General features: G+C 42.8%; 1 protein-coding gene across 1 annotated transcript; it reads left to right on the forward strand.

Annotated features, from left to right (window-relative positions):
- Nucleotides 1–2,811: 2,811 nt before the first annotated feature.
- Nucleotides 2,812–16,821, forward strand: LOC139655051 (chemokine-like protein TAFA-1; the record flags this gene model as incomplete). The annotated part of the gene is made up of 3 exons (XM_071532355.1): nucleotides 2,812–2,959; nucleotides 15,287–15,411; nucleotides 16,795–16,821. Coding segments are annotated over 3 exons (300 nt in total), but the record flags the coding sequence as incomplete, so codon positions are not given.
- Between the last annotated feature and the right edge of the window lie 381 nt (nucleotides 16,822–17,202).

The following is a 17,202-nucleotide window of genomic DNA, read 5'->3' on the forward strand; positions in this document are numbered from 1 at the left end:
TATACATGTGCGTGCAGTATTGAAAAGGTTGGGGCAATTTGAGGGTGTGTATTGTAATTTTTTGGCAGCTGTTTGTGGTGGGCTTTCTTACACTAAGTCACTACACACTAAGTCTACTCTGACAACTCTGACTTAATTCATTGATTGCCTAATTATACATTTCTTATAAAAAGTCGTCATGCTTCAGCCCAGTAATATTGCGCTAGAGCAGAGCATATCACTGGTGCTCACCTGTGTTGTCCCACTAACAACTAGTGTGAGAGGACAGACTACTAAAACTTTACATTTCTCTCTCCCATGTAATGCATCACAGGCTGTCGGCCAGGATTGATTTATCAAACTTTTACCGTAGCCTCATGGTAAACAAGCCATTACATCCTGTTTCCATTACATCCTGTTTGGAGCAGAGTCTTCAAGCTAAGAAGCTGTAAATGCTTCATTCAATTTGATGTCGAGAACAGTAGCAAGTCTTTAGTCAAAGTTTTCATCTATTTTTACCGTTAGCGTAGCTGAACTAAAACTGACAATTGTTTCTACCCAGACAGAAAAACAATTTGGAGGTGCCGATTCTGGGATGTGTGTTTTCAAACTCTGGCTCCACAAGGTCTTGTTCTCCAACATTTTCTTGAATTTGACACAGAGGTGTGGCTATGTGAGATGACCTAATGATAAGTCTTCAAAAGTAGCAGACTACTTCCTGCACTACATCTGGAGTGGGGCAGCAACAGGGTCAAGTATTAGGTTTCTGTAACTCTTATAGTCCCACTGAAGGCCCAAATCCAAAAGTCACAGATCACGACTGTTAACATCACATTCATATGGATAAGGGCTTTTGTTATTCCTTTAGAAGTTGGCTGGTTAAACCTCTGTAGTGTTAACCAGACAAATCTTTAAAGCAGCCTGCTGAGGGCTGAATCCAATCCTCTATTCTGTGACCCAACATAAAGGTCTCCACCTATTGAGAGATCTGCTTTGACCACGGACTTGAAAGCATGACTGCAGGCCAGGAAGCTGTCAGTAAAATATTCAACAAGCCAACACATTGTGGGGTTTGGGGTTTTAGCACACTCAAGGGATTTTTCTCCTCACTTTTATAGTCTGTGTTCTGCCTCCTCCTGCCCAGAAATATCTAACAACAAGCGTTGGGAGAGTGACATTAATACTGCACGACAGCACAGTCCAGCAGGACTGCAAATGTTTGCCTTTTAATCCAGGACTCAACAGCCTTTGGTCTGGCCACGGCCGACATTGATGGGAATGGGAGAAGAAAACTGTTGCCAAACTTGTCTAGGCTGCTGTGAGCTCGGTTCCGTAATTCATGACCATAGCCATTTCAAACATTTGCACAAGCAATCTAGCTAGAGAAATACACACTGCTCTTTGTCACGTCAGTTGAAGCAAATGAGCCTTCTCACCACAGCAGGACATTCTCTTTACAACACGGTCCGGCCGTGAGAAATCAGCACAAACAAGACGGAATGTGGAGTTTGAATGCAGACTTTTCGCACTCTATCCATCCTGGAGATGGGAGATGATCTCTCCTCTCCTCTCCTCTCCTCTCCTCTCCTCTCCTCTCCTCTCCTCTCCTCTCCTCCCCTCTGCTCTCCTCTCCTCTGCTCTCCTCTCCGTCCTGGGGATGAGCTCCAGTTTAATTGTTGGACGCCGGTGTCTGTTGCGGTGGCTGTCAAGGGAAGATAAAGAGTTTTTCCCGGGGCGTGAGGAAAGGGGAGAGCGGTGATGGAGGGCCCCTCTCCTGCAGCTCCGCTGGCTGCATTAGCCCCACGCTTTATAATTGTGTGAAGGGGGCACTTCCAGTGGCTCCCTCATTACTCACTGGCATGGCCAGTCCCTGGCAGCCAGACACACCCTGTCCTCTCTCTCTCTCTCTCTCTCTCTCTCTCTCTCTCTCTCCTCTCTCTCTCTCTCTCTCTCTCTCTCTCTGGTTCAGGATGTCCCTCAGCCCCTCTCCCTCCCCTGGGCAATCCTCCCTATTGTTATTTTGACCCAGTACTGCCTTTGGCGCATTTCGCCTTCTCTTTTCACAAAAAATTTTGACATCCTCCTTTGTCAGACTGGGACCTATTGTGCAGCATTTGCTCTGACTGATGTCACCTATGCTTTGGAGTTAATGTGAGCAGTGGCTGCTTTAGTGTAGTATAGCCTGAGACTGTATTGGTTCAGTCATGAGACTTAAGGGTGTCAGTAATTACCCTCTTGCCAGGCCTTCACTGGAGAAGCCCAGGACAAGTGATTCTTACACTTTGAATCATATTAACACCCTATGCAAGATATCAAGGACGCAAAGAGCGGCACATTAATACAGTGCATGATGTGATCCTCATCATGGGCTGATTGGCATGGAATGAGGATAGCCAGCGCTGAGTGAGAGGCAATTAAATGAAATAATTGAGATGCCTCGAGAGGCAATTTGTTACACATACTTACAGTGTAAGTGAATAGTGTGCCCAATAATTGTGTGCAACGTGCCTTACATGTTATGATGCGAGGTAGTTGAGTTTCACACTGGTGACGAACTGTAGGAGATCATCGGTCAAGGGAAGAAGCACCTAAGCATTTGCTTTCTTCCCTAAGCCCGTCTTTCATTCACATTATTGCTGCTGATTTTATTCATATTTTTAACGTTTAGAAATGCAGAAGACTCATATTCTGCTCATAACGTATTCATACCTAATCAGTTTGTGAAAGAGTACAAGACCTCTCTGTGTAGTTGCTTCAAGTCATTTTCTCTGACATGTTTCCTATTAATCCGCTCACCTGCACTGACCATGTGTCTGTCTGTGTATCTGTCTGTCTGCAGAGGGAGGAACGTGCGAGGTGATCGCTGCCCACCGGTGCTGTAACAAGAATCGCATCGAGGAGCGTTCCCAGACAGTCAAGTGCTCCTGTTTACCGGGGAAAGTGGCCGGAACGACACGCAACAAACCCTCCTGCGTGGACGGTGAGGACATTTCATGTGTGTTTGCACATTGTGCTGTGCTCATCAGAAGCTTATGAGACCGAGGGCCCTGGTTCGGGGGAAAAAATCTCTTGCGTCTATTCGACACCTGTTCTGCCAGATGTTACTTTAAAGCACAAGTGTTGAAGTAATTATATTGTGTTGTATTGAGCTTGTTTCCTAAAATACCAACACTTTGTACGTTTCTGTCATGGGAAATGATATCCGTGTCACATAATTATTTCAAATTAGCTTTTAATAGGACATTGTCAAACAAACAAAATTAGGACATTAGTTCAATTGCAAACAAAATCATGTAAGCAAAAACACAGTATTAAAAGGATCAAAAAGGGTCTCACTGGGATAAATATAATTAGAATCAAAATGACTAAATTAATGAGATAATAAAATAAAGAAAGATCTGCACCTTTTTACACCTTTGTAATACACAGTACAACACGTTCTTACACAGACACCTCAGAACAAGACTCATACCACAACATTAAAATATTATACCTCTTTTCTCTCTCTGTGATTTCGCTAATATTAAGAATAAATTAGACCGTTATGAGGTCAGTAGCGCTGTGTTGCTAGGCATCATGAGAGATGGAGGGTGACTCAGTCGGGCCGTTGAACACCTGAGCAGGGAGCATGTTGCTGATGGAAATGAATAACTAATAAACACAAGTCAGGGCAGCTCCGGGCTAGCACACCTGAATTGCCCCGACTGAGGAAAACAATCGACAGGCAGAGGCAGCTCCCTGGAAAGAAAGAGGCAGGAAGTCAGAAGCCCACCGAGACAGAACAGAGAGGCCCCCTTCACACCATCGGAGCTCATTTATCGCTCCTCAGTCTCGATCCTTTCACCCCAACTTTCACCGAAGATCAAAGTCATCTCTCTGGCTGCCCTCTCGCAAAGGAATGTCACCAAAACATCTTCATTATGAGTGATGTTACAAGAAGGGCCAGACGGCCTGCTCAGTGGGCTTCACAGGGTTGGTTAGCCACAGCTGACACCCGAAGATCCTCCAATATGAATTAGATATTAGGCGAGGAAGACACAAAAGAACTTCCTCCTGCTTTGATGAGAAATTACCTGAAACCGTATAAAAGTTCCAAACTTTTGTGTAAGGAGCTGAACCTTCGGGACTTGAGGTCAGGCTGAGTCATTCGAGTTTAAGAAACTGATGTTTTGTTCCTCCTATGGTTGGAGACATCTCTTGAATGAAACATTTAGAGTGTTCTGACCTTGAGATGCAGCTCAATATTCCTTTTTAGCAGGCTGTTTTGTCCTTGTACAGAGAGGCAGACAACCAGACACCGTCTCCTCTGCAGCACCTAACGGAAGAGGGACTTTGGACTCTTTTCGTGTACACCCAGATACATTGTGTCTTGTTCACTAAACATGGCCTTGCCAGACTTAAAAATACCTTGGCATCAGACAGAGTTCAAACTAACAGTAATGCCTCTATCCTTCAGGGGAAAAGTATGTTAGGTGGGTGAAAAGTAAATATAATTTGATATGTCAGATTGTTCTACCTTTTGTTTTGTTTTTTTGCCCTGCCATGATGAAATGACTTTGATAGAATCCATAGAAGTGGGAGGAAGAAGGGAGATACAAATATCAAGATAAAGGGACTGAAGCATGGAAGTGGAGGGAGGGGATGGAGGAGTAGAGCAGTGAAGGGGAGCTTGGAGTTGTTAACACTTCATGCCTTTATGCTTCAGGCTCCCGCAGCGAGAGAGAATCCCTGTAGCTGTTACTGTATTGATTAACAAGCTCTTATAGAAGGAGCGGTGATGAAAATGGAAATGACAAGCCAGTGAGCAGCACTGCTCTGACATATAGAACATCACTCCACCGCATCGAAAAAGTCAAAGTGACTTGCACCAATAATAATTTTATCTGATTTTTTTTTAGGGGCCTTCACCTCAATTCTCCCCTCTTGGATCGTTCTCACTTACCTGAAAGTGGATCAGGCTGTTTGTTATTTATTTAGCGCTGAAACCACTGTGGGCTAAGGGCTGAAGGGCAGGCTGAATAATTATCTGATTATTCATAACAGTCTGCAGTGCTGCACATCGCAAACATGCCATTTAATTAAGGGATCTTTTTTTTCTCTTTAAGTTAAAATGACTGGAGATGAGAGGTAGCGTTCCCTTCAAGGGTTCTGATGCTCTATGAAAGCTACACCTGAATGTTGTGTGTGTGTGTGTCCGTGTGTGTTTGTGGACTGGGCCCGCGGGCTGCTGTTGCACTTTGTGAGGGATTATAGACTTGTGGAGTCAGTGGTCTGTCCCCTCAGCGGCGCACCAGCCTGGCCCAGATGGAGCTTTCTCCCCAGGTCCCGGCGTTATTAATGTTCCGTCCAGATGAGGAACGATGCCGCAGCCCAGCTCATCTCGCCACCCCCCGGGGGACACCTGCCGCCACTGTATCATACACACACACACACACACACACACACACACACACACACAGAGTTATGTGCCCGCAAAAAAATGGCCAGTGCTCTGATGTAACAAATCAAAAGTATATCTTCAGAGGTCATGTTTGGACATACTTGCAGAGCCTGAAGGAATGAATAGCACCCCTTTATCTTTAGTCGAATTTGCAGAAACAGTCAATCTCCTTGATGTATGAACTGTCATTAGCATCAAACGTCAACATCAAAGCACGCAGTGAAGATCAGTGCAATTGTCAAATGTTTACTGCCTCGTGGATACGGGCCGCATGGGGTTATATCAGCTGGTATCGGTAACTGATTTGGTCGTTATTAATGTATGGGGATATGACGACGCTTGTGTTGGGAGGCGCCACGCTCAGTGGGGGTCTGCTGTCAGATTATCCCAGTACCGGGAATTGATTATTAGCTTTGACAAGGAGAACTATGTCCCAGTTATGTCAGGGCCAACGCGGCTCTTAGTGAAGAACATCCCTTTTAACAAGTCAAAAGCTCTGGCTTATATCTCCGCAGCCTCGCTGGGCTGATCACATGTGCTCAGATTAGGCGCCCGTCACCGCACCACTGCCTTTACCCCAGTGTGTGAGACATGCAAACACTCAGCCACAGTATGGACACATACAGGCATGCAGATTCTTTAACATGCACACATGCTACCACTTTGTGTTGTCATGTAGCTGCTGTGGCAATAAACTCTTTCACCAAGAGATGCACGCAGATGCCCGCTCAGCGCTGATCACTGATGGGGAATGAACCCTTCTGTTTGGCTGCAGGCGGGTATAGCCGAGCATGACAGGTTGCCATGGTACATTTGAGATACATCCACAGGGGGAGCCACACATGGTGGACGCTACTTCAAGGGAGGGACAAGAAGCGCTGCGATTCTTCCACATAGTGTATTGCTGATCAAACAGATGCGCACCGTGAATGAAATCCAAATATCAGAACCTTACTGGAATAAGATGCACCGTTTGATATGGCTTTCAAACAGCACTGTCTCCTTACAAGCAGGGCCATCGTCATTATTAGCAGGACATGTATATCAAACAGAGAACACTTCATTATCGGCGATGCTGGACTGAAGCACCAGTCAGTCGTGTTGCCTGAAACAAGCTGCTGGCTTCTGAGCTACGCCTCAACCATGTCACTGTCTGCACATTACATCTGGAATACAATGTAACACAATAGATATTCATTGTAGCAACATTAGTGTCCTTGCATGTGTTTTCTGAATATAAACTATGTATCGCAGCTGCAGGAGTTGATATTAATTACTTTGCATTACAGGTAGCAGAGTCTAAGTTGATGGCACCCAAGGACAGTCACTTCAAATGAACATCATGTCCCCCTATTAGAAAAGCTCTGTCGCCCACAGCGCGGCTCTCTTCTTGTTCCACAGCCCCCTGCTATGTGGTCAGCAAGACACAAACCTGCTGCAGATACCGCCTGAAGGGATGGTCAGAGGGAGCACATTATACAATAGAAAATAATAACTCCCTTCTCTCACTGACAAACACACACACAGACACACAGGCAGACAGAGGGAAAGACTAACAAACACTGAAATCCTCCTGGGTCAAATAAGATGTTTGTCTCTCTTTTGAGAAGTTGAAGATAATGACTGTGAGTCAGGTATTCTCCTCCATCTTTGCCACATCCCACTGAGCTCTCACACTATTGAAGACGTAATTAGACTCTCAACCTTTAACCTGCCAGGAGAGGGTCTGACCCTCAGCTGGAGTTGAAAAGTAGTCAAACAGCTCTCAAGTCTCCTCAAAGTTTTACTTTTTTTTTTTTTTTTTTTTACAGCACCCCATTTCGTTGCTGCTCTCAGCGCTCCAGCAACAATTCCGCAATTGTACAGACTGAGAAGTACAGAAATAAAGTCAGATCTCTGTGTTTGGTTGTGTGGGAGAGACGTTTTTCGAAAGTCGTTTTTGTGCCCACATCAAGGAAATGAAATAACTACGCAACAAAAAGACTCATTGTTCATCCATAAATAGGCACGCATGTACACACCCACTCACACATGCACCCACACCTTGTGCACAAACTTACACACACTCACTGATGCTCAAATGCACACACACACACACGCGCAAATGAGACATGTTTCAGTTATTTCAACATCATCCATATTTAGTGTAAATTAACGAGTTGTTGCAGTTAATTTGCGCTAGACCAAGAATTATGCCACATACTGTGATTGCCCCTATGACTATAATTATTTAGCATTAGCAGTGGCTAAATTTGGCCGATGTGTGTACGTGGTAATTAGCTGTGCATTCCAGTTTCACCTGCAGGAATCTGAAGCAAAGCAAAGAGCAAACCCCTCCCTGGAAAATTTGAGGTTCATTTGAATTGTTTTTTTGTTTTTCTTAAATACTAAAAATAATCACATGAAAAATAGAACTCATCCTTAAAGTCTGTGGGTGCCAGGGTGTTCATTACAAAATCAAAAATCCAGACAGCTGTGTGATTAGCAAGCCAAACGATAGTGTCTGAATAGCTAATCAAAACTTGGCTCTCTCCTCTCTGTGAGGGGCAAAGATTAATGCAGAATTATAGCTGCTGCACAGCAGTGTCGGGGCCGGGCATTTTGAGGAGGAAGAGGAAGAAGAAGAGGAGAAAGAGGAAGAAAAGGAGGAGTAGGAAGAAGAACAAGAGGACGAATGAGAAATACATGAGGGTCCATCAGAAGAACTGTCCAGACCATAATTATCATTAATACATGAAATCATGTGTCTCTAATCCACACAGCACAATGCCTGAGCAGGCATGAGCTTGCTTATGCTGCATCACCCGGGGCTCGAACTCACAATTTTTGCCACCAATGGCAAGGTGTGATCAAGTTGAGCTACCGGAGAAGTGGGAAAAGTAGGAGGCTTCACACTATGACTTAGCCAACCACCAGGCTGCCCGATAGTAGCTGTCCGTGCATGTAAAGGCAGATTTCAAACTAGTATAAAAAATTCAGCATTCAAGACAAAATTATGAGAATTTGCGTACTTCATGTAGACAACATAGACATGTCTGTAATTTCTTTTTACAAAGATTGATTGCTCCATAAGTGAAAAACTGATGTTTCAAGATGCTCTATTTCCATTGACTGCAATAGTTTACATGAGGGCAGAATTCATGAACCATGACATCAAAGTTTTGTCATTTATTGTCATGAACATTGGAGATTTATTTCGCGAGAATTTGCAGTAGCTGTTTACAGTACTGTTTACAGTAAAACATTTTGATGCACTGTGGGCTCAATTTTTGATAATTCAAAAATCTGGCTGGATCGTTTGTGGAGGACAGTCTGAAGATGCAGTGAGTAAGTTTGGTGTCAATTGAGCAAAAAATGTGGGAGGAGATAGGTTTAATTAGTTTTACAGTTTTTGAGAAAAACAGTGATGGACTTCATAATTCCTGCCAGCTCGAAGCATCTGAACATTTCTGCTCACTTGGGCCTACATTTTGGTGAAAGTTGCAAAGCCGTAGCACGTACGACTGATTTGTTATGAATTTTCAAAGTTTTAAACTTTAGACGGTTGCTGTAGTGCCACCATCAGGACTATCAGCCTACAATGCCAGCTGAGGAAGTTTGGCATAGGACTGGACCTATGTGCAAAATTTTGTTTATTTTCATGCATGGGAAGGCAGATTTCCTCATAGGAAGAAGCAGAATAATAAATATGGCTGCAAGCAGAATTTTGACTCTAGGCCAAGCCGTTTTAGAGATAATTGCGAAAACGTAAACTTGATTATTACAGCGTCACCTTGAGGTCAATGAGTGTCATTATATGTGCCTGAGTAGTGGGTGGAATTTGCAACCCACCTGCCAATTTTTGGTCTTTCTAGGTCTTACGGTTTTTGCTGCACAAACACTTTTAGCAGAGAAAAATAATAATAAAAAGAAATTTTCATGGGGTCACAATAGGCAACCTTCGACTTAATATGACCTCAGTAAGCACTTGAAAACATACCACATGCATGAATTGCTACATTGTTGGCAAGTAGGACTTGGCCACCTGGGGATTCGAACCCTAGACCTTTCTATCCCCAGAGAAGGTGACTTACTGACTGAACCAGTGGTTTCCACACATCTTTTCACAAGTTGAGGCAATGACATCACATGTGCAAAACTGGGGTATTTTTGTGTATTTAAACTTAAAATGTCAAAATGTTGGTGATAAAATTCTGAAAAAAATCACACATCATTCTGCTGGTTTCGGGTGTATTGTCAAATATTTTGGTGAAGTTTGATCAAACATTTGGCGAAATAGAAAATGATGTGCATACAGTACTAATTACAGTAAGATATTGAATATCACTGCGGACTCACCGTTTGACTGATCTGAACACCATTTGAAACACTTGATATCTGCCATCTAGAGAATGTCTGTGTCAATTTCTCTAGCATATGAATGAAGACTTGTGGAGATATAGATGTTAATTGATTTTGCATATTTTGAGAAATATAGAGTGACGGACTTCTGAATTGACCAAAGGTTGCAGTGAGGCAAACTTTTGTCACAATTCAGTGGATGTGCTGAAATGTGCAGCTCTGTAGGACGTACAGGTGATTTATTTAGATTTTTTGAATTTTGGAATGTGAAATGTCTAGAAATTTAGATTCAATGTAATAAGCCACGGCCAATTTAATTTAATTTAAATTTCATTTAATTACATTTTTTAAAATTTTGTGTAAGGTCATGTTACGTTAAAAGTTTAGCGGTTGATAAAAGCCAACCCATTAGGGCAAAAAATTATCCAAAAAGAAGTTTGAAAGAGCACGGTCCAAAGATGCTACACTCAAAGTTTCGCGTGAATTGGATTAACGGCCTAGGAGGAGTAGCAAAAAAAAAGTGTTTCGAACAAAATTCAAAATGGCGGAAAATCTAGTCAGACTGAAATGGGCGTGGCCTATACTGTATGAATAGATGCGGAACGACCCAAGAATACAATGGAAATTTTTTATTCTATGACCTACGGATCAGAAGTTATAGCCCAAAATGTAAAGTTGCTTGTTATAGCGCCACCATGAGGCTAATTGACGTGGATTTCGTAACCTGAGTAGCGGCTGAGACTTTGGACCTATCTGCCAAGTTTGGTCATTTTTGGTGTTACGGTTTCTGAGATCGAGATATTTTTAGGGCAGAAGAAGAAGAAGAAATGGCGGAATAATAATCCTTACAAAAACAATAGGGTTCCAGCACCTGCGGTGCTGGAACCCCTAATAACATTGGCAAATACAAGAGGGACTGGCAGCAGAGCTGCCCGGCCCCTAATAATGGCTCTCTGAAACTAACCTCAGGTCCTGGGGTCTCAGTCTCAGTCCCACTGTAATTATATGCTGGCTTCATTTACTCCAAGCCCCCGTGACCTTCCACTACTTTATTACTGCCATTGCACAATGGTCACTCTCATTCTGCACAACATTTTAACACCACTGTCTCACTAACGTAGAAATAAATTATTATACCGACCAGTTCAATGTAACTTTTTCTTTCTCAGTGGAGAGAGACAGGGATCACTTGATTCATGAGGTGTTTGCTTGCTTGGTTGATGTTTGAATGATTGATTTATGGATTGATTGACTTATGGATTGGGTTGGTTGGGAAATAAGTGCGTCTTCAGGGCAGAATGCTGCGGTAAACTGATCAGGTGCAGAGGGAGAGACAGACAAAGGGGGGAGAGACAGTAAGAGGACTTGAAGTGTTTGGAAGGACATTGCTACCAGACAGTGATGCCGGGGATGAGCCAGTGAGAGAAAAGAAGTGGGGCAGCAGAAGTTCACCGTTATCTTGTGAGAAGCATCGATCCTGCACCCCAAACTGTAAATTCAACCCTACAAAATAGCATGAAAATTTAAACCCTAATTGCTTTCTGCTCTTGAGCTCGACTCAAGGCGATCGATGTGAGTGGCACTAGAAAAAAAACATTGACACTAAGGCTGAAGTCATTGGAAAACTATCATTTTGCCGTGATTAATTTAAAGTAAGTCCACCAAGCACTGCGAGGCCGCTCCAAGTTAAAAAACATTAACTATTCATCGAGCCCACAGACACGTCCTCGCATTTGGACACGGACAGGAATCAATTCTCTTCCTCATCTGTCAAGGTGTTCAAACATTCTGCTACCTGGCAGGGACGTGTCAGCGAGTTCAATCCATCACAGAGTCGGCTCACCAGTGATCTGACAGATGCACATGTAAAAGGTCCATCGCTTCATGTTTTTCAATCAATTCAAGTCCCACTCTCCGTTGTTTGTCCATCAAAGCTAAAGACTCAGCTTGCTACGGGCTAACATCTTGAATCAAACACTTTTTCAGTCTTTATTTCTTGGTTGTTCTAAGCCCATCTGTCATGTTTGACAGTATACAGCATCTAATTTGAGGTTACCTGTGAGGATGCAGTGTTAATTGGAAATGGTGCTTTAAATCATATTGCAGGCATTGCACTTGACAGATGGATCTGAAGCTGCAGAAGAGTAATAGTCAGCCCATAAGTGGATTTGGGACAGCAGTCCAGTCCCAATCATTGCCAGCTCCCTCCGCACTCTCCAGCAGAGACAGAGAGGAGGAGTAGCACAGTTTGCTGATGGTGGAACAAAGGTTATACCCTCTGTGCTGACGACAGGAGTGGGAGTAGTTTAGGTAAAACATAGCGTCAGAGTGTTGGAGGTCAGTGGGCACCTGGGAGTGATGCATGGATCCCAGCCCAGAGATGGCTCTCCTCCACCGGTCAAGGTCAGAGCCAGATGTCCTGGCCCGGGTATAGCCGTGGACATGCAGTCGTGGGTGTTCACTTTGAGCCTGACTCTGTATTTATTCTCCTGGCCCTCTGACCACACATATCATTAACAGTGGGATGTCAGGTTTTCCAACATGGGCCTGATGCCTTCCTCGTAGACTGACTAAAATGGTTATTTAAGGCAAAGATTAAATTTGAGCAGGAATATTCAGAAGATGTGTTTTTCTTATTGGCTGAGTGGGGTTTTATTCTCCTTTTAGAAAACTATAAGACTGGAAACTGTCAGGCTATTCTAATATATTGTACAGACACTCAGTAATGCTCATTATAGAGATAAATAAGAGTACAAATAATATAGTATTTTCAAAAACTTCACATGCTCATATACAATATTTTAAGATCCTCTTATAGAAATTACCTATGCCTCATGAGTAGACATATTTGATGGCATAGAGCGTGAGATGAAATCAATGTGCTGTGAAGTACAGTAAATACCATTCATCAACCTTTCATGCAAAGCAGGCCTCATGTTTTAGCACCTCTTCTGAGGCAGCATTTTAATCTCAACTCCCTCATTTTTTGCCTCCTTTCTCTCTCTTTCCTCCTTTCTCTCAGTTCCATTCCAAGGGATTGATTTTTGCTTTGCAGGTATTACTTTACCATTTTCAATTTCGAGTGGATTCTGCATTCACATTGTTGAATATAAATCCTCCTCGGTTGGTGGTGTAATGAAAAACAACTTCCCAGTTCGCTCTGTGCAGTCAGAGGAAGGGGCTAAACAAAGCGTCATCGCTCACCGCGGCATCGCTCACCGCGGCATCGCGGCACGTTGTCACTGGAGGGGACTGATTAGACCTTTCTCCTTTAGCCCAGTCATAATTGGTCAGTTGATGAGGACTTCCTGCATAATAGTGTTACCAGAACAACGTGGCAATAAGCCGCACACCTAAAACACATTTGGATACAAACATTATTAACAAATTTGTGGGATATTGTTTCCATCATGCCTGGCTGTGCAGCTGAGATGGGATGCATATTTACCCCATGGAGGGAGAGAAAGCGAGAGAGCGCAGCGGATGATGGACGAACATGTGGTAATTAGTGTGTAAGGTAAACAGCCATGGGGGGAGCCCAGGGGTGGCTTCACATTTGGTTGGTGGAGTTGCTCTCGTTCTGGCATTCAGTTCGCTATCCTCAGGACTCATGGAGGGAAAGAGCAAGTCTGGATTTTCAGATACTTCACTGAACAGCAGTGGGGTGTAACGCTATGTCCAGTTCGTTTCTGTAATGTGTGTGCGTGTGTGTGTATGTGCGTGTGTGTGTGTCTGTTCACACGAAACCATAGTACACTCTGTGCTGTGAAGGACTGCACTTTAACCTTCTTCCTCTATCACTGGGAGACAGCGTGTTGCTTATACACTCGCAATTGATTGGTGGTTGGCCTGTAACCTTGGCAACACAGACTGGAGGGAAAAAATATTTTTCAACAGGTAAAAAAAAAAAAAAAGATTTGAGTTTGGAAAATAAAATGTTACTGGTTTTACTCATTTCATTCACTCTGTCATTTGACCTTCAAATCTTTTTTATGGCAGCATGATGAAAGGCCAGAGCAAATTTTGAAACACATCAAATGTTGAAAATGTTCTGTTGGAAAAACAAAATGCCCTATCAACTGAAAAAATGCTTTGAATGTTTCTCATTTATTGTCAGTAACTGGTAAATTAAATCTCATATGGAGCAGTGTGAAAAACACAAAGCAGGTTTTTGAAACAGTGTGTTTAATAAATGACACAGAGAGTAAGAGCTTGACACTGAACAGATAGTTGAGCTTCTACACCATGTGCTGTGATTTGATTCAAGGAGAGCTTCCTACCGCTCAAGACATCTGGATTTCACAACAAAAACGAAACAAAATGTAATTCTGCAACAGTGGTGCCTCGCTAATTTGACATGTACAGATACAGATAATAATACAATTTATCAACTCAAATGCAGTTCGAAATTGTATGGATGTGGCAGAACGGAGAGGCCCATCTCCTCATTGTGTTATTAACTGAACGTGTTTTTTTGGGGGGTTTTTTTATCATGTACACTGCCAATTTTCCAGGCATTCAGGTGTTATGGGTTTTTTTTTTTTGTCTCACAGTACACACACACACACACACACACACTCAGGCACACACATACAGAGGGAGGAAAGGAGGGAGAGCCATCTTGATGAGAAGATGAGAACATATTTGTTTTTGTCAGATAGCTGGAGGAAGAATTCAGTCGATGTTAATGAGAGGCAATTAGTTTTGATTAAAAATGAGATTACTCCCCCCGCATGCAATGTTGTTATATCAAAACAAAATAATGATTAATCTCTGTTTGTATAAAACATTATTGTCAACAGCAAAATACCCATTCAGAAACGCTACAATTGCTCAGAGGCGGAAGAAGAGGAAAAACATTCATTTAGAGACATGGCTGGGGGTTTCTCAGGAGACGCCCCATAATGTAGCGTGTGTGTGTGTGTGTGTGTGTGTGTGTGTGTGTGCATCATGTTTGTATGTACACAAACAAGCATACGTTTGTGCAGATGTGTGTGCATGTGTGCAGTTTTTATGTGTTGCCTGCTTTTTGATCTTAGGTTTTCATTTTATTTTAATGTTTAATTAATGGTTAATTTGGTAAATTTTTTCTTAAATCTTAAATTAGTTTCCCATTTTTATCTCCTTTTTATATTTATTGCATTTACTATTCTTGATCGTATGCCTTCTTGTAAAACATTTTATAAACTCTGCCTTTACTTTTATAAATCTATAATAAAGTTATTTTTTTTATTTTTTTATTCTTCTTCTTCTGCTACTTCTTCTTCCTCTTAGTATTATTATTACTATTATTATTATTATTCATGTGCTGGCTGAAGGCAAAGCATGCTGCTATTTTTTACTCATACTTTATTTATTGTCTGTTGTTACTCATACTTTTATTATTAGTATTAGCATTAGTATTAGTATCTGGGCGTGTGTGTGCGTGTGTGTGCGTGTGTGTGCGTGTGTGTGTGTGTGTGCATACACCCGTATGTGTCTTCTGTGGTAAACTAACCTGTCTTGCTCTCTGTCTCTCTTCCCCAGCGTCCATTGTGATTGGGAAGTGGTGGTGTGAGATGGAGCCATGTCTGGAGGGAGAAGAGTGTAAGACTCTGCCTGACAACTCTGGATGGATGTGCTCCTCTGGGAACAAGATCAAGACCACGAGGGTGAGACCTCACACACATCACACACACACACACACACACACGTATATATATGAGCACACATGTATGCAGACATAGCCACAGATGCACAGATACAGTGCACGCATATGCAGACGCGCACCCATGCATACACACATTTGTACACATACACACACAGACACAGACACAGACACACACACACACACACACACGCCATCTTATATATCTAGTATATGCCTAAAGCTCCAGACAGATTTCACTGTGTGACTCAACCTTTTTCTTGTACTTCAAATGAGGAAGTCAGTAGTTTTAACAAGAAACTGTATTCAAATACTTTGATAAATGTTTAGCATAGCTTATCTGCCAACTGCGTGCTTCATTTTTAATAAGAGTCGTCTGTCATTTGACATCAAACGCACATTTTCAAACCTGTGGGTAAAAAGGACGTGCACAAAGCACGCAGTATAAAGAACGCACACAAAGCGCAACACATCTGTGCCCTCTTTATAACGAGGTGGATTCCTGTTCGGTGTAAGCAACCTATCTAAAGGCCCGTAGTAGAAAAGAACAAACATAAAGCAGGCAGTAAACAAACAGGTGGGCTCTGCCTCAGGCCACACTCCTCTCAGAGATAAAGTTAACAGCCACTGTGTTTTCCCGCTGCCTCTTGGCTGTGTAAAGTGCCTCCGAATGCGAGATATGGAAATAATGGAGTCAAGTCCATGAAGCCACCAGTCCGGCACTCCGTGACAGGTTGATCACCCGATTTGTATTCACTTGATTGACTCCCCCCAGATCACGCCCGCCCCCCCCTCCCCCAGCTTGCTTCTCTTAGTGCTTGGTGACCATGACTTTGAATAGAAGCAGAGACTAATGTGATGGTAGGAAAAGGGGAAACGGCCAGTGAAGGTTAGACCACATGGGGCTTCCCAAGGTTGTTCTGCCTATTTATATGCCAGCAGATAGATATAAAGCCTTCCCCGGGCCCCTCACAGCCACCCCAGGCCTAAAATTTTGAGAAAGAAGTTGACCGAATGGGGCCTTGCCAGCCTGCCAAGGTAAGGTGCAGCACTTGCTTCACTCTAAAGAATGCATCTCTGATTCTCAATGCATTCCTTTGCACAATTGGAAGCAAGGCAACTTCAATGACTAGATTCTGTCTATATACTGTTAGGTTCAATTGATTTTCTTCATATTCTCTTGAGATACATTCGTTAAGACAGTAAATTTCTGAGCAGAAATGGAGATAAAAGTCCTAATACATAACCACCTGATGTATAGGAGTAAAATGGCTATGAACAGATATTATTATCAACAGCCTAGGAGGAGAGAGCCAAATGGTTAGGCCTGAAGCTGCTTTTCTACACAATATACACGTGTCCTTTTCTCTTGACCCTCTCTTTGCAGAACACCCAGCCATACTCCCCTTTTTAGCTTCCGGAAGCAAAATGCAGAGGATGCTTCAACAGAAATTGAGCTGCATTCTTGCTTCTGTAAAGGTTAGTCTTTCTCAAGCTGTTCTTTATTTTGTTTTCCTTCTCCCTCACATCACTGTGTGCACTTGAATGTTGGGCGGTAGGAGTGGGACCAACTCATGTTCAATGACTTCTCATTAACCCAAATACTCAGTGAGAAATAATCAAGTGTGTGTTTACATGCTGTGCATGATTAGGCAGGCGTGACACAAATACAGAATGCACCGCCACCCGCTCTAAATATTTATCACCGAACACAGGCAGTGCACGCATAAATAAAAAGTATGTTAATGCATTTTGGTATAAACTGTTGCGCATCTGTCAAGAAAACGTGGCAGTC

The sequence above is a fragment of the Centroberyx affinis genome, unplaced genomic scaffold (genome assembly GCF_046629955.1).
Source record: "Centroberyx affinis isolate AG114_WGS23_722 - 3 ecotype Tasmania unplaced genomic scaffold, CSIRO-AGI_Caff_v1 ptg002186l_1, whole genome shotgun sequence".
Classification (NCBI taxonomy): Eukaryota; Metazoa; Chordata; class Actinopteri; order Beryciformes; family Berycidae; genus Centroberyx; species Centroberyx affinis.